Below are 22028 nucleotides of genomic sequence, written 5' to 3' on the forward strand. Positions count from 1 at the left end.
TACTTCATCGCATTTTGTCAAACAATCTCTGTCTATATGTTGTTAATAGTTGCTGAAACAATGATACCATAAAAGTAAGTACATTATTTATGTATTTTTTAATTAATGCTTTAATTGCTTTTAATTAATACTGACTATTGTTGTTGGAATATAAGATATATAATTTACTATTGAGATTAAGATTAAGATTTATAGAAAACACATCGTTGCAAAAATTGTAAAAGTTTAATTCATATAGTATCATACATTTTTTAAGATTATCTCTTTCACGAGGTAATTAGGATTTTAAAACAGCCAGCGCTTCCGTGAATTTTAAACCTTCTAAAATATATGCTAAATTTTCCATCGATGCATCTACATCTTCTTCCGCCCAAATTTCCAACATATTTTTACATTGCTCGTACGGCGTTGGTTTCCCTTGAAAAAATGTAATCTAAAAAAAGATATAGATTGTAGTTAGTGAGCTGTGATTTTTTAAGCTTCTACGTTATAAAATTTGTTTCTACCTCTTCACTCGTGTAACCAAACTTGGTTGCTAACTTTTTCCAATCGTTTTTCAGTATTTCTGATAATTTCGCCACCATGTCAGGTGTCACTTTCGTCAATTTTCGTCCTTTCGTATCCGTATTTTCGGCTTCAACTTGTTCACTCTCTTGCTTGAGAACATCTTCGTTAAATTCTTGATCGTTCGCTTCTGGCGGTGGAGTCTCCTCTGTTTCTAATTTTATATCCGACTGTGTCTGCTTCAAGAGTCAGAAACAATTCACTTTTAAATCTACATGGTAAATTCACTTTGAAGATCTAACATAGATTAATGAAACGAAGGTGTTACACTCACTGGCCGATCTTTAGCGATTTTTTTAATCATTGTTTCGAGATATTCAGGTAATTTATTAATAGGATAATTCCCATGGACAAAAAAATGAGGACTACGTCTAGCTAGTAATCTCAATGCTCGCCAACCAAAATTCCCATCGTTTACTTTCCTGTGACAAATAAACAACAATAATATAATTAAAAACAATATAATAACAACACAGAAATATATCAAATAAAAGATTTACTTGTATTCATCTTCTACCATTGCATTAGGATCTAATTGCATAATAGCTTCTTCAAAATATGTCTCTAAAGATGGAAGGAAGTCTCTTTCTTTAGATTTACATGCTTCAAGATTATTGGGGCATAAGTTCCATAATTTCGTGAGTTCTGGGCTGCAAAGCAATTAAATTTAATTGTATATAATATATTTTCTAATAGGGAAAAGAAATAAATAGTTCTTTCTATGGTTTCTTACTTTCCCATATGATATTTTCCTACTGCTTGAGCGTCTCTAATGACATCTCCAATTCTACGCCTTGGTCTCTTTGGTTTTTTTGATTCCTCTATGTCGGCACTAGAATCTGGAGTTGGTCTTTTAAATGGTGGGCATCCTTCATTTTTCCAAGCATTCCAGTGCTCTTCGCGTTTCAATATATTTTTAACAGTTTCTGCAAATGTTGGACCATCGGGAGGTGTTTCTGTCAGTAAGGCATATACTTGCTCTGTGGTTCCTTTTACCCATTCTACTTGGTCAGGCTTTAGTTCATGTGTTTCACTTAAAAAATACAAAATTTATTGAGACTTTGAAATATAAATAACCTGAAACACTATTTAAGGAAAGCAGACCTTGTCTCATAGCCACTGGCAAGGAAGCTTTGGAAAACAAACATCGTTTTATAGCTTTCAAAGTCATTTTACTAATAATTCATTAAAAATGTGCAATTCTAACAAGAGGAATTGTGAATTCGATTGTAATAAAATACAAGTGTATATAAAGATATATACAAATTATAGATACTTACGCTTTAAATTTAACAGTGCTATTAAGATATTGGAAAAGAATGAGAAATTGCAGCAATACATATCGTCTGAAATTTGAATCAGATAGTTGTAGCTCCAACAATTTTTGATTTGTTAAATATTTTGCGAAATAAGGGGTTTCCTTATGAGATCCCTCCATGGAAGATTCAACTTTAACACATGTTGAAGGATAATTACGTTGTTCTTCCAATTTAAAAGATGAAAATGCTGACAGTACACTTGAAGCATGCTAAACAAATAAAATATTTATGACAAAAGAGTATGAAAATACAAAGTTATAAGAATACAATAATTTAATCTTACCGTTGAAAATATCTTCCAGTGCATTTTTAGGTATAACTGATTGGGATTTCTGAAAAAATCTTGGAGTGCCCAAAATTTTCTATATAAATTATAATCAATTGGTACTTTAGTCTCTGATTTATCATCATCCTTAGTTATTTGTTCCAAATCGTCTCCCTCTGATTTTTCAGAGCCAAATTCTGTATGATTCTCCAAATTAAATTCACTAACAATATTAAGACCAGACCTCTCAGAAAAAGGAAAAAACTTAGCCAAAAATAAAAGAATTCTTCCACAAAATACAGTTTGCTGTGATCTAGATAACCTTCTAAGTAAGTCATTGCACATCCTTAACAAATTGTTTTTACAGGCACTAAAGAATAAATCTTCCTTCCATACAACCACATTGTTTTCAACAAAAGTAAACAACTGTTCACATCTGTCGAGTGTCATAGAATCAAATATATCACCAAGTAGCATCACTGGCATACTTGCAGTTGCTAAGTCTTTTCTGCATAATTCAATGCAGAATGTAATATAGGTCTCAAGTAGAGGCACATTACTTGATAGATTTTCAGATAATATTACAAGAAGAGTATCCCTTAATGCTTGATCAATTGCAGCTTTTCTATCACTATCATTTGTGCACCGTTCGACACATTTCTTTTGAAATATTTGTATATCTGACAGCTTAAAACACTGTTGCAAATAATCCTAGAAAAACAGAAAATCATTTAAAATCATAAATCATATAACCTCGAAAGTATTATCAATTTTTATAATTCTTACACTATATTCTTTTCTTAAAACTTCGAACATGGCCATTGTATAAAACAAATTTTTATAATTATATTCTTTTATCTTAAAATATGAACAATATCTTTCTACTACTTATCAAGCATTTCATAAACTATCAAGATCTACGCTTATACCACGATCGTACAAGCAAATCCCAGCGTCAACACTTGCTAGGGGATACTGCCCGAAAATTGAGTTGTAAAAAATTTGTGTATAGTCTATCTAACAAGACAAGGCAGTGAACGTAAACAAAATTTGATTACTGTGGCTACAATGATTGACTACTGACGTATCGCTCGAACGAGGTTAGTTAATGACTATATCCCGTGGTAGGGGACGGCACGATTATACGACGACCTGTATTTCTCCAATCCGCCACTGGGGGCGTTACTGCAGAGATGTCAAAACAATATTTGTTTATGTTTTATTATTAATTTTTGTATTCCGACCATTTTTTTAGTATTACCTAGCAGCAAGTTAGACGCAATGTTGGAATGAAGTCTATTAGAAAAGAAAAATTTTATTACCTTATTCTAACGTCAGTTAATGTAAAAAGATTTGTACTTTATATTTTTTAATCCTTTATGAGGAAACACTTGCAAACAAAGCTCGATCAGGTCGGTCAAAGAAATTGACTGGAAGAGAAGAGAAAGTTATCATTCGCGAATTAAAAAAAATCCTACTACATCCGTTCCTTGACTCGCAAGTATGGTAGCTGATATGTTTCATAAAGAAGTTCACCCGGAATTATGTCGACGAATCTTACAAAACAATGATCTTTATGGCAGAGTACCGCGAAAGGAGCCATACATATATTAATGCTATAAATCATAAAAAATGATTGATTTTTGCAAAAACCTATATTAATAAAGATAATTCTTTTTGGGATAAAGTCATCTTTTCGGATGAGTCAAACATTTTTGGCTCAGATGGTCAAAATTATGCGTGGAGAAAACCAAATACGGAATTGAAAATTCGACATTTGCATCAAACTGTGAAACAGTGAATCACTAGATCACTTAATTATTTCACTATTAAAACAAAGAAGAAAGAGCAAAATCATAGACTTCTATAAACCTGTGAATAAAACGTGATTTTTTATCTTAAGAAATATATATAATGCATTATCTAATTACTTCATGTTTATGTTATTTTTATTTAACATTTAAATATCAATCCTTTCAAAAATTATAATGAACATTTATGTAATAGTTGACGCACATTAGATTCCTATTTTATACCAACATAATTTAAAAAAGTAACATCAGAAATTCTGTAATAGTAAATTAAAAATTACTCTCTTTAAATATTTGATCTTTTGAATCTTTTAAATAATTTTGCCTTATACAACTGTTTAATTCAATTTTTCAGATTTTCATCCTTCCCATTAATTAAACATAACAATTTCATAAATTCTAACTTAAAGAAAATATTATTAATATACATATTATTAAAAGAAAGAATTAGGAAGATTCATTTTTATTTACAGCAATATAAGGACAAAATTTAAAAAGTTCATACTTTGGATATTTTATTAAAATATACATTTCATCCAAAATACAAAAGGAAAAGATGTATATACAATTGTGTTCCGAAGGTCCTGCGCAATAATGATAATAACAACGATTATAATAGCAATAATAATAATACAATAATTGCAGTATAGTAACGTATTCGCAATTTCTTAAAAATTTCGCGCATAGCTTAGTACAGAATTTTTAAATACCGGCGTATATGAACACACGGTTGTGAATAAACGATTCCTTTCCATCTCAATATTTTCCTTTTCCATCTCTCGACAAAATAAAATTTCTTTCTTCAATCTTGAAAGTTTGTTCTTTTACGGATATCGATAAATGTTAGCAAAATATCCTGCTATTTGGTAGAATAAAATTCTATTATTGCCGAGCACAGTATACGATATACTTAACATGGAATTCGAAATCCGGTCACCATATACCTTTATTAAAGACTTTAAACATTTATACAATTCAAGAGAGCATTTATACCCGTAATGCGCTAATAATTATTGAATTTAATTAAAATTACGTTCGTATTTGAAACTTCACATCGTAGTGACAGTTAGTTTACATGATATGTATTAAATCATTTTCTAATTTTGTACCTTCCGTTTTTTAATGCAATGTTCAATATTGTCTCCTGCTGAAGCTTTGCATAATTAAGCTGTCGAAAAGCTTTGAAAGCATTTTCATCATTTTGTAACAAAAAATTACATAAAAAAGTAACCAAAAATTTAATTGCACATAGTGATATGTGTTTGAAAGTGTGAATGATTATTCTTCTCATTCATATTTAATAGATTTAATTCTCTTTGATTATCCATGCATGTAACATGCTTAGAAGTGCCGAAGCTTTTTCAAGATAGTATTTATTGCATTATTGATTTGTAGATCATTTATTTATAAAATATTTATGTGTCATTTCTTTCAATATATATATATATATATGTATGTATATATATGCTTTCTTTTTTATCTAACAGCAAGAGATAATGAATTAAAAAAGATTTATAATATTTGATAACTTAAAAAACTGAATAATTTAAATTTTCTTTGGCAATGCTTGCCCAAGTGGTGACCTTAGTATCAATTTCTATTCATTCCTCAATTATAGAGTCATTTATTCTCTAATAGTCTATACATATACTCATAAGATTTGCATTGTGATAAATTTTAGATGCTTTTGAAATTAATTATTTTTTTCCTTCTAAAACTTGCTTGTAGTATTATTTTTTATTCCAAAATATGATGAGCATAAAATTTGTTATTTTTCACATTGATATCAACTCCAAGGCACTAATAAGGCCTTTATTCCCTTATACGTGACAGAAGTTGAAAAGAGTTTAAAATATAACAGATTTGTGGGAGACCCTCATTGTACTTGTTAAATATTCAATTTAAAAAATAGTATATGCAGTTCGTTGCCTTAACAAATAGATTTAACTCTTATTAAAAATTTGAATTATATAAGTCTTAAAAGATTAATATCGTAAAATGAGAAAAATGTGAATAATGTTGCTTGATTGAACATTTGCAAATCAGCAATATTATTCGATCGATTTCAAGTTAATACTGTTTTACAACATTTATCAAATGCACAATGATTGTCATTGTTACACATTTTCTCATTTTAAAATCAAATGATTGCTTCGTTAATATTATACCGTTTTACGTGCAAAGAATAACATATACCTTCATTTTATTATTCATTTTATTAGTAATTAATAAAATTAATAGTAAAATGTCAGAGGTATAAAAGCAAAGTAATCAGACCGTATTTCAGGACCGAAAACGGGTGATACTTTTGCGTATTTAAGATTAAAAAATACAATAACTTTTTGTTAACAAAATAATTATTAAAACGAATATACGTATAAACTTTTATGGTTTAAGAAAAAAATACGAGTAAACGAGTATAATATTCAAGACAAATCTACAAAGGTGCCTCCCACCGCTTCTTCTCTTTTTACGATATGTTTGATCACAGTTACGTGCAGAATAAAATACAATAATGCAATAATAATACGAAATGATGATTGGTGCTATCAGCCACTAGATATTTTTTACAATAAAAGTAAATGCTAGAGACTAAATAAAGAATTCGTGCGATAAATAAGTGTCTCTATGCTTTACTGTAAGCTAGTAGCAAAGTATAGATTATTTCATGAACTTCTACAACAAAAAGAGTCGATTCGAGTAAAACCATTCTAACTTTACATAAACTCGTCGAATAAACTCTTTCTTTAAATATGTGTTCAATTTTTTTAAATTAAAGCTAATGTACACAATTCACGATTTAGCCTACACTAGAACCGACGCGTTTTTATCGTGCAAAAGCCAACTAACTGACTGGCACGTTATACCGTCGTGTAAATTTTATATTAAACACTGTACTATTTACATTTTGTTAACGCACTCGGTGCTATTGGCTCTTAAACAAGCAACAATGATCGTCGCACAACTCATGCTGTGCTACAATAACAAAATTTGCCGATTGCGTTACAAAGTTCCTCGAAGCAAGTGTTCATATACCAATAAAAATAATTTTTAATACTGAGGACATGTATACCACTTTTTCTTACAAGTGATAAATGTATTTTGTATTTGTTAATTTCAATTTACGACGAAATTAAGAACTCAACACTTGCATCAAAGGTCATGATATACAGATTTCGTATTTTCCCCTTAATCACGATGACCGATTTGAAATAATACATTATATGTACTAAATTCCCAGCACTGCTTTTTAATTGTTATTTGACTATAATAATGAATTTGAGTATATATTCTTATTTTGTTACTAAACTCTATTATTTGAAAGATTGTTAATATGGAATTATTAATTGACTGTGCATATTGTAATTACATTTAATAAAAAAGAAATTGAAAGCTTTCGAGAATGAAATACATTGTATGGCTGATTTAAAATTCATTGCAAGTAATGCATATTACGAGTTTTTGTTATGAGATTCTTAAATAATTAATATACTTTTGTTCTCTTCATTTTTTACTATTTTCGCTTAATATAAAATACTAACATGAGCATGTCTGTAATTGAACAATGTTTTCCATTATGTGAAAGAATTCATTTTCTATACATATTTGTGCATGCATGATTTTTATATCTTTTTACCATACCTCGAAAACAATGAAGTTAATTCTTTGATGGTGATCTTATAAGTAAATTACTGAGCCTAAAGTTATGACGGAAAACACGATTAATATAAATAAAATAAACATTTAGGCCAATCAAAATATTTACCTCAATGAAATTATAACTTTTTGCACATCTCTATCAGTCACTGAATAATAAATAGTTAAAGACCAATATAACCAGAACTTCTGAGGAACCATTCATTAAAATGTTCATGGACGAAGTGTGTAAATCACAAGAGTGTTCACATACATAATGTACCAATCGACAATCACTTAGAAGTCATTACAACCATCAAGGCCATTCAATCATTTGTACAAAACATAGTCAGAATTATTTCCGACGTTTTACGTATTAACATTTTCATTTTATAATACTAGCTCTTCCCGTACTCTCGTGAGATAACATCTCTTGGTACTTCAAAATTTATTTTTAGCGACAGTAAAATCTGTCGATAAATATTTCCTACTACGAATGTGTGCAATCTCAGTAATTATATAAAACAAATACATTATATTAATAAATTGAAGTTATGCCTTTTTACCTATTATTCAACAGCGAAACCACAAGTTTCCTCAACTGCTTGTGTAAGTTTGTCAAGCATTTTCTGATAACTGGGATAACTTTCTGGAATATCTATTCTATTGAAACAGGTATGTGCTTTTGGTAAATTTTCACTTGGCGCATCAACGGCATGTATTGTAAATAATCGTGGACCTGCGGCTCCTGTTGATCCTATAAACATGTGTGGGAAATAACAATGTATCTTTATGAAGCAAAACGATTAGAAACTACTAATTTAATTCACGAGTATTTACCTTGTAAAGCTTTAAATCCTTGCAAGGGAACTCGAGAACTTCCAGTAACGAATTGAAGTAATCGAGCTCTCATTTCTTCTCCATAAGATTCTACTATTTGCCAAAACCACTTTACTACTGGCGTATCAGGTGTACAATGTTTTAATCGTGTGTGCATTTTCCAATCATTAATGTCAATCGTTCCTAAACCACCAATAACCAATTCTAATTCCCTTTCATCAAAAGGTCTTAATAGTTGAGGTGGAATTAGTTCGTGGAATCCTTTTTGTAATGCCAGAAACTGTTGTTCAATACCTCGCATAAAGCGATAGTTTACATATAAACGTACATATTCCTTTTTATTTTCTTCAGTTACAGGAATGTCTTTTCCACCTGGTTTAAGTTCATGATTTTTCAACACTCCAAAACTACTATGTTCCACTGAAAACGTAGCATCCAACACTCCATCTATACTATTTTCCCTATAAACAAAATGATATTTTTACAATGTTATCTGAAAATTGTACACGATTATTATTTTTCTTACTTACAACATCCATGTAAGACTTCTATGTAATTCTGGATCAACTCCTTCTATATCAGTAAGAGTAATTGCTTTATTAAGCAGCATTTTATAGAATGGAGTTGTAAAACCTCCATCTATATGATGACCATGAAAAACGGCGATTCCTATTATCCTGCCGGCAAAGTGGAAGTACGATAAATGTTCTGGATTTATTCCCGAATCGGGATTAATTTGAAGTGTATAATTGTCGTCTCTTGAATATTGGAAAAGCCCATATTGTGGATTCAACATCTCATGCGACAATAAATATAACCACTCTCGTGCTACTCCACCATAATCAAGGCCTTCCTCACCGCGAAATTTAACCATAAGTCTTTTACGCATGTCTTTTGGTCGCATTTTCATTATTAATCTGTATGATTCCTATAAAATAGATTTATATATTATTAAACCGTTCTTTTAAGCTGCGTAAATATGAATATAAAACTGTACTCACTTCAAATATTTCATTTCTTGATACCTCAAGCCTACAATGTCCACTTTGAGGTTGAAGGGCATTTAATTCTGCTCTCAGACATTTCAATTTTGCCACTAAATCACGTTTATACTTCGGCAGTAATTCATTGTCCATTAGTTCTTTTGGCAATTCTGATACAGTTTGAGCATTTTGAGCTGACGTATTTTCCACTAAAAAATAAATATAATAAATAAATATGCAAAAACAATAAACAAAAATTGTTTCCATTTAACAGCTATTACAATAATGCGCTCTAACAAATAAAATTCCCCAAAAATGGAAAGGCATTCTGCTGGAGTAAAACTGATTAACAATAGGAACTAACCACCAAACAGATATCCGTATAGAGATAAGATAAAATTCTATAATGCACAAATATGTTTTTGTTTTCTTTCTAGATAGCATTAAATAGATAGATTAACTTTTCTACTATTTAAGCGATATTAATAACATTTGAATTTTATAATTTTATAATATACTCAAATATTTAATTTTTATAATATATTCAAATGTTTAGTTTTTATAATATATTCAAAAACATATTTTGTGCTCATATTACATATTTAACTTTGTTATGTATATTACATATTTGTATTACACATTTAATAAGCCTTATACCATTAAAATGTGTTAAGCTTACATGACGAAGAATTATTATTGCTTCCATTCTCTGTTCTTGGCCTCTGAACCATGTTGCATTGAATACTTGGTGATGCAGGTGTCTCTATTTCTGTAGATTCATTTGCAGCTGTAGTTGTATTATTTGAACTACTCGTAGTTTGATTAGTTGTATTATTTTGTCGCCTACTATGAGCAAAACATTTTACAAGTTAAATTATACATAAATTATCGTAAATAAAAATATTTTCATTTACAACTAACTTACTTTAACAGATTGCTTATGATTTGACTGGATAACCTAGGATCAGTAAATTGTGTAGTTCTGTTATTATGATCCACAAAATAAACACGGCCACTTTGAGTTTGTCGCATTTCCCATCCACTCGGTAATGGTCCAAGTTCACTTGCTATTTCATTAGCTGGTAAATCGCGAGGTATTCTAGGATCGTGCCAAGTGGATGAACCAGTTGGTACATGATAAAAATACACTTGACCTTGTTGCGTTTTTCTCATTTCTATAAAATTTATTTCAAGATATTTTTATTTTGTATATATACTGCATATATACATGTATATATACTGTTATAATCATCAATTTTGATATTTACCATAACCTCTGGGTAAGTCTGTTGGTTGCGGAGAATCGTACCTCCTCTCGTTATAAACCAGTGCGCTATTTCTATTTCTATTACTTCGATTAGGCCTTCGTGGTTGAGCGTTGTTAATACCACGTTCAGGCCTAGTATTACCATTCTGATTGCCATTTTGTTCATCGCTTGCTCGTACTGGCCGTCGTTCCCTTGATGATGCGGGTGTTACGTTTCTTGTGTTATGTTGATTTTGTTGATTTCTACTCTGCTGCTGAGTGGGTGTATTTCTTGGTGTATTTGGGGTAGAACTATCTCTGCTAGGAGTTCTACTAGGTGTTCCATCCCCATTCCATTCAGGTGTACATCTAGTAGGACTTTCAGTTCTTATATTAGGAGGACTTCCACTGCCACTGGGAGATGTAGGTTCAGAAGAAGGTAATGGTGGTGGTTCTGGTGTAGTTGGTATTATACCATTGGTGGGTCTATTATAATCATTAATATAAATGAATCTAATAAAAAAGAAAAATATATGTTTAGAAAAACAAAACCAACCGTGCGTTTGGACGAATCCACTGTGTAGTTCTGGTATAGTGGTTAACATAATATAGTCGTCCACTTCGAGTCCTTCTTTCTTCCCATCCATCTGGCAAATCATTTGGACAGCTCAGATCTCCAAGAACATCAACAACAGCATTATGACCCACTGTATTACTCACAGCACCATTATGACCATCTCGCGATAAAAGAGATACTACAACTTCTCCTTTCACAACATCTGTGTCATCTGAGTGTGCTTTGCAAAGATCCAATCGCTGATCTATAAAAGAATTAAATTTAGTAATTAAACACTGCAAAATTCTAATACTAATAATTGTATAATATTATAGAAATTAACAGAATGAAGTGAATGAATGGGTGTCAGTCTTTAAGTACAGATTATAAACTAAGTCCTTTTTCGGCTATGGAGCTAAAATAAAGAAATATTACTATTATTATAGAAAATAATAATTACATCCTGTATCTTTGAGTCTTTGAATCGTGTTGGATAATATTCTTACACATCCCAAAAATCCTCCACCTTTTTTTTTATGGATCTTTTTATGATTCCAAACTGATATCGTAATACCATCATCTTTCCCAATGTACCTGTAAAATTAAGAATTTATGTACTTTTCGTGTAGAAAATTATGCCTTTATTATAATGAGGAAATAATTACAAGTCATAATGTTGATTCCACATGGGATCTAGAGTTGCCTTGCACGTATGTGTACTATGACATTGACCTGAACCATCAACAGTTATTTTAGCGAAAGGGTCTGGTAGGCCTGAAAGAAATGTTTCTTTACACAAGATATTCTTTATGATTTTTATCCATTTTAACCTAAAAGATACTCACGAAACAGATCTTTCCTGGCAAGATTACGGGCACATAAAACTGTAAAATTGACACAATAAATACATAAATTCATTTTAAATAAATATAATTTCTAATAAATAAGTAAAATTTCTGTAGTGTAGATAATAATGATTCGTAGAATAATACAATCAAGAGAAAAGCAACATAAATATACTATTAATTTCTAAACACATTTACTTAGCAGTGTACGAAAGATAGCATCATAATATACATAAATATCAATTCTCTTTAATATCTTTGGCATTGACCCATTAGTTTTATCATTCAATACTTTCTAGTGCACAATGATATGAAATAATAATATGCAATTTCATTAATTCAAGAAAAGCTTGACAATTTAAAGGATCAAAGGATAATTTTTTATTATAAATCTCGTAAAAAAAAAATTAGCCATGAATTGACAAATTTACAGTTGTCTTTAAAATAACAAAATATTATCAGACGGATAAATCAGACATTAGTTTAATGGATATTAAACTGGTGTATCGGTAGTAAGCGTCTGACATTTGTTAATTAGGCCTATTCACATTCGATTATGAGCTCGGCAATAATCCCCATTGAATCAATCAACAAGGAGTGATTTCAAAGTAAAAAATGATCGTAACGTTTCAAGCTGTATGGGACATGTCATATATCGAGGGAGAGCTGATGCGGGTGTAACAAGTCCACCAAAATTAACGTCTTCAGTCTACGGTCTCCCGGAGTGCTCACGGTGGGGTCTTGACCTCCGATAGGGAGTTGCCATAACCAAAGGACGAAAACCCTAGTCAGATCTATCTGCGTATTCTTTTCCTCGTACTAATCGAATGATATACGATATCCATAATGATGGTTCTACCGTTGTTGAAAGATGGGCTATCGTAAAAATTATGACAGGGCTATATCAACGGATACATAACAAATCAAGACACAGGAAGGATCACAACGCGTGTTGGCTATCGGTCGACTTTCACGCTCCTGTCTCGTTAGATTCATCATGATTTCTTAATAAACTCACTCGTCAAACGAATCTTCATGGCCCCGTTCCTCCTGCTACCGCCCGGATTCGACATTTTCCACGCACATTTAACGCTTCCTATCGCACATCGGCACTCTAATTAGTAAATAAAACTGCTGCTCGAAGCGGCGGTACAATCTGCACACACGCAACTATGCACGATCGACTATTGCAGTTGATCGACTTTACCGACTCATATCGACTCAAAACGCCTGTCGACTCGCGCCTCTCGAAATATATCGAAGCCAAACTATGACCTACCGGACGATTACGTTGAAATGATATTAAGTTTTAATTTAACGTAAGTATTTCTCTTTATTACAAATTATATTTGAACGTAAATCGTACATGCCTTATTCCTTATACGTATTTATATATAAAACTTTGTGCTTGTAAATATATTTAAACAATGTGTCAAGATTTTATTATATAAGATTATTTTACGCACAATATACATTCTAATTGAACTTTCAATTTTTCAAATAATGGCCTTAATGCTATTTATAAAGTATCTTAACGTACGTTATATAATATTAGTGAACAAAAAAACTATATTTATTCCAAAAGAATTTTACACAGCATAAAACGATAAATGTTTTGAACAGAATTGAGGAGAACCATTTCTTTTGCTCCTAAAGTAATCATCATTATTTTAAATGTAGATTATGTTTATTGAAGATTTACATGTTCTGACGACATAAAGAACTTATAAATTAATAAAATGAAATAAGAGTCAGTAAGCATTCGAAAATAATAAATACGTGAATAATTAATTATGATATGAGGTGATAGAAATAAAGAGTATTATTTCAATATGTTTAACCAACTTACAGTAAATATGGCGCCGTGATTGTGGTTTAATTTATGTGTAACGATCACGATTACAGCGCTTTCACTGGCCTTACGTTAAAAAGGAATTTACTCGAGAAAAATATTTTGCTACCTTCAACATATTAAATTTGAGTTTGAAAAAGACACAAATAAATAAATATTAAAGTCGGTCAATAAGTTCATGCAGTTCCTGTTTTTTTATTTACATGTCGAAAACCGCACGAACTCTTTCGTCAACCAAATATTATTCATACTTTCTCGTGTGATACAAATTGGTTTGGGCAGTTCGAAGCCATAATAAATATCAAGAAAAGGAATTTTTTCCTGAACAAATATGAATCATGAAAACATTCGAACGTTTTACAAACGAAAATTTTATAAATACGATATAAAAACGAAAATGTTTACAAAGCTATTATTAATACGATGAGGTATAATAATCAATGTGTTACAAAATTTGAAGAAAATTTAATGAAAAATAATTGTAAAGTATTTTAACAATCGTCCTTTGGAAATCAAAAATTGATTTAAGTATAACACAATTAGAATTGAAAATTATAAGGTGATAAGAAGCACTTTGTTTCTTCAAATTTTGTAATCCGGTACTTACATAAATCTTTACTAAAAGTTTTTGGTTTTATGCATTCAAATACATATTTAGACTCATATACATATTGTACATATAATAACACAACTCATAGTTTCTCATCTAGCACGAATTTACTATAAAAAATTACTCAATTATTATGATATAAGAATTGTTTTTTTTTTTTTTTTTTTTTTGAAAAACAAATTTTTACTTCAGCGATAAAAGAAGCTAAAAAATCCTTATTCAAAATGTTATTTTTATTTCTACTCCTTTTATATCCACAAAATTCCTCTTACGAATCAATCTTTTACTTTTTTTCATCTGTCTCTTCTCCAAGTTTTCAAGAATAAAGATTTTTCCGTCATAATCAATTCGATTCCTTCGATATTTGGCAGCAGTTTATTCAATACATTTTCGTGATGATTTCTCATCATCATATGATTGTATTTTCGAGAACGAATCGATGATTAGACGGCCCCTGACATTATTTAAGAATTTATTCTGTACTTTAGGTTTCTCCTCGAAACACGAGTATCGCATCCACCAAAAATAAAACTCCCTCGGCGATGCTGATAGAGCCTTTAGCGAGTCCAATATCGCGGTAAGAACCACGATAAACCGAATTTGTGAAGTGGTCAAGGATCAAAGCACCGGCGATGATGAACAGGATACTACCGATCGTCAAGTAAAACATTTCCTGCAAGTTAAGACTCTTGTAAGTTATATATCTTTCTATAATTTACATAAAATACTGGTTACTTTCTACCATTGACATCGTTTTATCTATTAACCTGTTAACTGATTCATCTCTTAACCCCTCGAAGGACAAAATATTTGGGTAACGCTTTGGACAAGATATTTTGCAACGCAATGTCGTTCATACGATGTTTTTGTACGAAATACATCTCCGACGCAATATCGTTCACGTGATGCTTCATAGGAAATATCTTGTATTTCCATTTTTCAATGTTTACAACTGAATGTCGCATATCAGGCACTGTAACATAGTATTGTATATAATACCATGCTTTGAATTATTTTATATAATTTGGAAATATAAAATCATTTGCTTATAAAACATTTCGTACATTTAACATGGCTAACCTCTTTCACGTTCACAAACATAGTGTCTTATAAATTGATTATTTTGCGAGTAGTTGGCCAAAATATCTAACGTTTTAATGAAAAGAACACATATGCGAGAGACCTCGATCAAGACTCACATGAACGATATTACATTGAAAGATACGTCGCCAAAAAGAGATACAGATCTGACACGAAGGGATTAAATAAAAATTCGAATGACGAACTAATTCATTGTTTGCGGGTGAACATATTAACCCACTGTTCATGCTTGTAACATATTAATAAAATTGATGACGGAAGAGTTATGGAAAACTTAACGGTATATCTAACTATGTTGCGCTGATATTTTATGATTTGGATGAAAAACGTAGAGGAAATCAAAATGAATACATTAATAAAAGTTTGAAGCACGTTTTAAAGAAAATATAGGATACAATTTACACATATAGAGTATTTTGTCTTGGAAATTCTTGTCAATACGGAGAACTAGTATAAGGCTTATTAAACGTTACTTACTAGACGTCGATCCATTCTACATCCTACAATAATCCCAAAGAATACTCCAGCCAGGACAATTAAATATCCACCGAAAGTGCCGGCTGTAATCATCGCACTGAGTGGGCCACGATCACTGAAAGATTGACAATGCAACCCTATGAGGATGCATACCATTAACTGAAAATGATAAAAGAATACATACGATTTATAAAAACGTTAAATATATATTTAGACAGTTAAAAATAAAACAAAGGAATAATGTACAGAAAGAAACTATATAGTAAATATAATCAAAAATTATCTCAAGTACTAGGTGCTCAATTAAATATCTCTAAACTGTTGTATGAGTCACTATCGCGAATAATCAAATATTAATTCGAGTACTACTGAACCTAGCATCTCGATCATAATTAATCGTACCTAATTTGAAGCAAGACTATATCTGTTGAGAATGCCAATGAAAAATCGTTTACTTCTTTAAATTCTGATGGTAGCTACATACTTTAAAGTGTCATTGTTATTAAGATACTGTCCCGAATGAAATATCCCTAGAATCTAGAACTTTAATAATTCTTGAATTCTTAAAATATTTGAAACATAAAAGTAACAATAAAAGATAAAAAAAGATATAGCGCAGAGACTAAAGCGTTATAGGATCAGAGTTTCCGAATTTGTGTTCAAGCTGTGCTATTCGTAAACAATATAGAGAACAGAGACAAAATATAAAAGGCGCGGGTTATAAGCAGTTCTGTTAAAAGGGGGAGTAGTGATAAGTATACGAAAGTGGGCCAACGAAACAAGTGCATCCAACTCCATAAATAACCCATTAGGATTCAACGATCGGGTTCCGCTTAGGAGAGACGATTCTATTTCAAGGGTATAAGTTTTGAAAGGAGACATACGTATATACGTATAATGATAAGTGGGAAAGTGGGCCAAACTGACAAAGTGCATCGACTCCATCGATACCACCATAAGTAGTAACTCATTAGGATTCAACGACCGTATTCTATTTCGTTTGAAATAGAAGTCGATTCTATTACAGAGATGTAAATTTTCAGCGGAAATCCAATCGATGGCGATCCATGTACGAACTTGGAAGCATTCTGCCGTCATTCTTAATGTTACATTCATGGCGTATTATGAGTCCTGTTTACTTCATCGTGTTGTATTGTTAATTAATTAGATAACATTACGTCATACATTTAGTTTTTGGTATTAGATGTGACACGAATTCCTGACAATTATTTGTCTTTTTTTTTTGTTGTTGTTGTTGATATGATAATAGCACTGATCTTTGTTCCCTGAAAAATCTGAATTCGGTATTTGCGAATACATCATAGATGTTTATCCGATGTAATCAGCTTGGTCATGTATTGGGAGAATAGTTATAGTATTGGGAGAGTATTTGGTTTGAAGAGATAAAACGTGTAATAATCTTGTAGCTCTATATCGTGAATGAGGAAATACGGTTTGTTAGCATATTTAAGATGATCAAATAGCAGAATTACTAATTTGTTATTTTTCACTACGATATCTTTATGTTTCTTTCAATAAGGTAGCAATATTTTTAAGAAAACGCACTGTGAATATTTACTTGAATTTCTTAAATCATTTTAATGTACTTTTTCGTTCATTTTCGTATCCTCTCAATCAATTTTAATTTCAGGATCTGTAACTCGATAATACTCGATATTTTACAATGTTTTGTATCAAATCATTAAATCCTTAATGATGCAAATTTTCTGAAAAACCACAGATTAAACCAACGTGATTCTTTCGATTCTCATTAAACGGACCTGCTAAATGTAGTGGAAATATCAAAAATAAAAACAAGATATACGTATATAAGAAAAGATGATCAACATTATAGAGAGAATTTAAGCGAGATAAAGAAAGCTTGATTATGAAAACCACTAGGAAAATTTACGCAATACATAGGATAGCATGCGTATCTGAGGAATTGTAACGGATACTTCAATAGTGATTGACTTCCGGCTCAAGGTACGATCATAAAACATGAAGAGAATTTCGCATACAGTATCTAATCACAAGCTATTATGTCATTCTCCATTCTGCTAAACCCGCTCTGCTATACCAAAGAAACTAGTGTCTAGAAATCTCTACGAGATTTGAACGTTTATTGTTGATTTTTAAGAGACCTAAAAAAGCACGAAGTGGAAACCAATAATTTATGAGAAGTTATCTCCGGATGCAACTAAAAAAATTCACAATAAAAATAACCTCACCACAGATGTAAACGAGTCAAAGAGAATAATACAATGAAGATAAGAATAGTTCTTTTACGATGTAAGAGATACCCATGTAAATACTGAAAATTTTAGTTTTAGACGATATAGTGCTAGATGGAATTCTGTTAGGCTTCCAAGTTTACTGATCATGGGTTTTTTTATTTTTCTTGTTGATATTTGAATATTTGTGGAGTTACGATAATCTTAATTTTAGTAATTAGATAATATGATTTTTGTGTTTGGTAATTATCATTATACTTACCAACTGTAACAGTTTGATGATAATCATCTTATTGATCTCCATTCTGACTTATCTGTAAAAGAGTAGCATTATTTCAAAATTTAAGTAAATAATCTTGTGCGGTTTTTTTAGTTATAAGATGATACTTATGTAACCTTTGTTTTTAATTTCAAAGTAACTTTGAAATTGATAGTATACCACTATACGAAAGTTTCAACAGTTTGCTTCTTTCTTGAATAAAATGTACATAATACGTGCAAAATTATAAGCTAGCTATGATAGTAATTATTGTACTTCTATGGTAAAATTATAAGAAGCCAAGGTTATAATAAATTAACCATAATATATCGATGGTTTACACACTTACTACTAATGTTCACAGATTATTATTGTTTCGAATATTTTTAATCAAAAAATCAGTGAATCGTCTCTTTTCCCCTCGATCAATCGTCATCTGTAACTATTCTCGAATTATCGAAATCAGTTTCAGATCAAACGAAAGAAACAAAAAAAACGCGATGTAACGTAATCGCGATATTCCTCGTAATGAAATCAATCTTCTGATAAGTAACGCGGATATGTATACATCTGATAATCATAATATTTAAGCGAATAAAAAAACATTTAATAATTTTTATAAGTTCTCAGCTATGCTAGGTATTAAACTTCGTCGATCGTTTCATATCTCTAATAGCAAAATGATTACTCACGAGGATCGAAATCAATTGCTCATTCATCTCATGAATCACATAGCAAGCTATTATACGTTCGAATAAAAAAAGAGCAGACATTAGCACGATACATTTGCACGGTACTAATGTCACCTGATAAGCTTCTAGAATAAAGACGGTAAACAATTGCTCGTTACTCTGACGCATCCCATTCGTGCAAATCGAATAGCAAATGCGAAGGCTCTACGAAACTTATATCTACGCGTTTATGCAGTTTCCTGAATAGATTTGCGTGCCTGTGGTGCATATTATTAGCATTTGAATTGTATGTTTTGATAAACAACGATGTTTTGACGATGTTTCGTTACTTCAAAAGTTGATGATTAAGTTATCGTGTAATAATTTTCAATTGCTTTTAACAATTATGTATGTACGTAGTAATATGAATTTTAAAACGGAAGATTTAGACTTTCACCAAAATATATTTCGAAATCATTTATTTCGTACATTTGCACGTAGTTGGGTCAGTGAAACGGACGGTCATTTATGGTAACCAAGTTCTTCCAAAAATGGACAGAAAGAAAACTGGCAGAAACGTTAACACCTGATTCGAATGGTTAGATCATTATCAAACGAATCACGTTAGGAAAACGATCGAGGATATTGGAGATTGAGGAGAGACTAAAAAATTTAACTGCCTCTCAACTTTAACGAATACGCATGGTAATATTTTCTAGTGTTTGAAAATATGAAGATTCTTCTCTTAAAGCCTAACTGTATTCGCAATTTCTTAAATTAAAGATTTTAAAGGATATTTTATGCCACTTTCTTCCTGAATCTCTCGAATGGCATTCCGGAGGATTATATTTGTAAAAACAAGTACGTTCATATTTATAGAAACTCCAGGTAAATTTGAAAGCCCAAACACGATTTTATCGACTTCTTAAGTATATTAGCTTAAAATATCGAGGATGAATGTAGAAAGATATTTATGAGTTTAGTCGTCTGGCACGAAGTTTGACAGAGAACTCAGTTTATCAAACACTGGAATGCTGTTCTTAGTATCCCCATTTATTAACACAACGAAAGTTGGGAGGTCCATAAAATCTCTAAAGAATTTAATTTGCAAATTTTTTTCTTTAAAAGAATACAAGTGAAACAGGAAACGGATATGCATTGCATGAAACATTCAGTGCTGAAAAGAAAGTCGCACTTTCACTCGTACTGTCATCGGTCTGAAAACCTTGACTCGATTCTTTGACGTTATTTCCTTTAGCAATTTCCTTCTCGAAAGATTATTTATTTTTTATTTTACTGTTTATTGTTTTAAGATCGATTTTCATAAGTCTGATTCCATAAATCCTTAAGGATTCGGTTTCGTAAACCTTTCAACGATGCGTTTCCTTTTTGTGGTTTCCTTTGGAATAGCGAAGAAGAAAAATGCAAATCAGTTTGTTCAAAATATTTTCACATTCGCGTTTTTACACCCTTTCGTACGAAATTTATCAGTCGATGGATGAGCGAAGCTAGCATTATCACAATTAAAATAATTATGATTCATTCAGACCCTTATAAAATTTAATCTTATTGATTTTTTCTAACTTGACAGATTTCTTTCATTCGCTCGTTTCAAAGGTATCAAACTTTCTAATAGAATTTCACGCGTTGAAATAAATACATAAATAAATAAATACTATGTTTCGTTGAAGAAACTGAAATAATTGATATTTTTTTTACTCATATCCGCATCCATCGCTAATAAACCAAAATTAAATTAAATATTCATTTAAAATATAAGAAGTTTAAAACGTTGCATACATTATCGAAACATTACATCTTAACTTAAATATTTTAACTAATTTTAAAATAGTTAGGAAACTGTTACTTCGGACATTTCTAAGTTGAATATCTGCTTCTCTAAAACGTTTAAAGTATAGAACGTTTTCATTTAAGTTGATTGTGCAAAAGAACCTTACTTAAACATCCTTGCGTAAACAACCTTACATAAATCGAAGAAAGCGGCATTCTCTCTAAATGAACCGCCACTTGTAAAACATAAGTATATAATTATCCTATGCTCAAGAAAGACATATACAAACATTGAAGGAATTCATAAAAAAATTCAAGATGAAAGTGAATCGAGTTTACATTATTCAACGAAGAGAATTTTTATTTATCACATAAGAAACAGGAACATATTCTTAATTAATTAACATCGGTTATTACTCTACTTTGTCGTAATGAATTATTAATGCTGTTTTGCTTTCAACACTTCTCTTATCACGTTATAAATCCTCTGTCAATTCTCTGTCAGAATTTGTTTAGTTAATTTAATTTACGTTCATATAAGAAAAGGTACAAAAAGTTATGATAAAATTATATTAATATCACGCTTGTTATTGATCGATTGTTTGTTAAATTAAAATGATATTTTTCTCAATAATTTCATTCGTTTCGTTCATTAAAAATTCACTACTTATTGTTGCTTTCGATTCGTTGAAAATATCGTACAAAACCTGATCGAACTTGATTCACTTTGTTATATCTTGTTGAAAACAAACTTACTTCGAAGCTTAGATTCAAAGATTCAACTTGATCGGACGTGGATGTTCACGAGTCGAGAGTTCGGCAAAGACTAAACGCTGAAGACTGATCACGAATCGTGAGGAGCAACGTTGATCAACAATTTTTCTACCGGACTGAAATCAGTGACTGTGACTGAACATGTCTACGTTTACACGATCTCTCACATACGCACACTGCGTGTAGTGTAACCT

At 30.9% G+C, this 22028-nt stretch overlaps 4 protein-coding genes across 11 annotated transcripts in view; 1 reads left to right on the top strand and 3 right to left on the bottom strand.

Annotated features, from left to right (window-relative positions):
* Positions 1-206: 206 nt before the first annotated feature.
* On the bottom strand, positions 207-3275 carry Hpr1 (THO complex 1-like protein Hpr1). Of its 2 annotated transcripts, none has more exons than XM_069109381.1 (8): positions 2935-3275; positions 2167-2859; positions 1845-2092; positions 1298-1597; positions 1065-1214; positions 839-986; positions 507-740; positions 207-433 (listed from the first exon to the last, which is right to left on the bottom strand). In XM_069109381.1, exons 1-8 carry the CDS (start codon positions 2968-2970, stop codon positions 278-280), a joined length of 1965 nt encoding a protein of 654 aa, XP_068965482.1. In that variant the 5' UTR covers positions 2971-3275; the 3' UTR covers positions 207-277. The 2 variants fall into 2 exon arrangements, with proteins under 2 accessions (XP_068965482.1, XP_068965481.1); XM_069109380.1 differs by having other exon boundaries at positions 507-743; positions 2935-3274.
* Positions 3276-4448: 1173 nt separating this feature from the next.
* Smurf (SMAD specific E3 ubiquitin protein ligase) lies at positions 4449-13263 on the bottom strand. 6 transcript variants are annotated; one of them, XR_011172620.1, is made up of 13 exons: positions 13084-13262; positions 12066-12104; positions 11886-11994; positions 11681-11814; positions 11221-11485; positions 10687-11150; positions 10344-10593; positions 10098-10264; positions 9437-9627; positions 8966-9363; positions 8436-8896; positions 7726-8352; positions 4449-7657 (listed from the first exon to the last, which is right to left on the bottom strand). XR_011172620.1 is itself a non-coding variant. In XM_069109741.1 (13 exons), exons 1-12 carry the CDS (start codon positions 13136-13138, stop codon positions 8165-8167), a joined length of 2721 nt encoding a protein of 906 aa, XP_068965842.1. In that variant the 5' UTR covers positions 13139-13262; the 3' UTR covers positions 4449-8082; positions 8162-8164. The 6 variants fall into 6 exon arrangements, 5 of the variants coding, with proteins under 5 accessions (XP_068965842.1, XP_068965840.1, XP_068965843.1 ...); XM_069109741.1 differs by having other exon boundaries at positions 4449-8082; positions 8162-8352; XM_069109739.1 differs by having other exon boundaries at positions 4449-8085; positions 8162-8352.
* An 807-nt stretch (positions 13264-14070) lies between these two features.
* LOC138178190 (uncharacterized) lies at positions 14071-21971 on the bottom strand. Its single transcript, XM_069109771.1, has 4 exons — positions 21817-21971; positions 18602-18653; positions 16106-16264; positions 14071-15200 (listed from the first exon to the last, which is right to left on the bottom strand). The coding sequence occupies exons 2-4, from the start codon at positions 18641-18643 to the stop codon at positions 15012-15014; spliced, it is 390 nt and encodes a 129-aa protein (XP_068965872.1). The 5' UTR covers positions 18644-18653; positions 21817-21971; the 3' UTR covers positions 14071-15011.
* The window catches only part of LOC138178183 (homeobox-like protein HDP1), an 88725-nt gene continuing 81776 nt past the window's right edge, over positions 15080-22028 (top strand). For both annotated transcript variants that reach the window (XM_069109755.1, XM_069109757.1), the window contains exon 1: positions 15080-15218. The gene's annotated coding sequence lies outside the window, so the exon portion shown is untranslated. The remainder of the gene's footprint in view (positions 15219-22028) is intronic.

Source organism: Bombus flavifrons, chromosome 3, assembly GCF_040668555.2.
Source record: "Bombus flavifrons isolate JBK064 chromosome 3, iyBomFlav1_principal, whole genome shotgun sequence".
NCBI lineage: Eukaryota > Metazoa > Arthropoda > Insecta > Hymenoptera > Apidae > Bombus > Bombus flavifrons.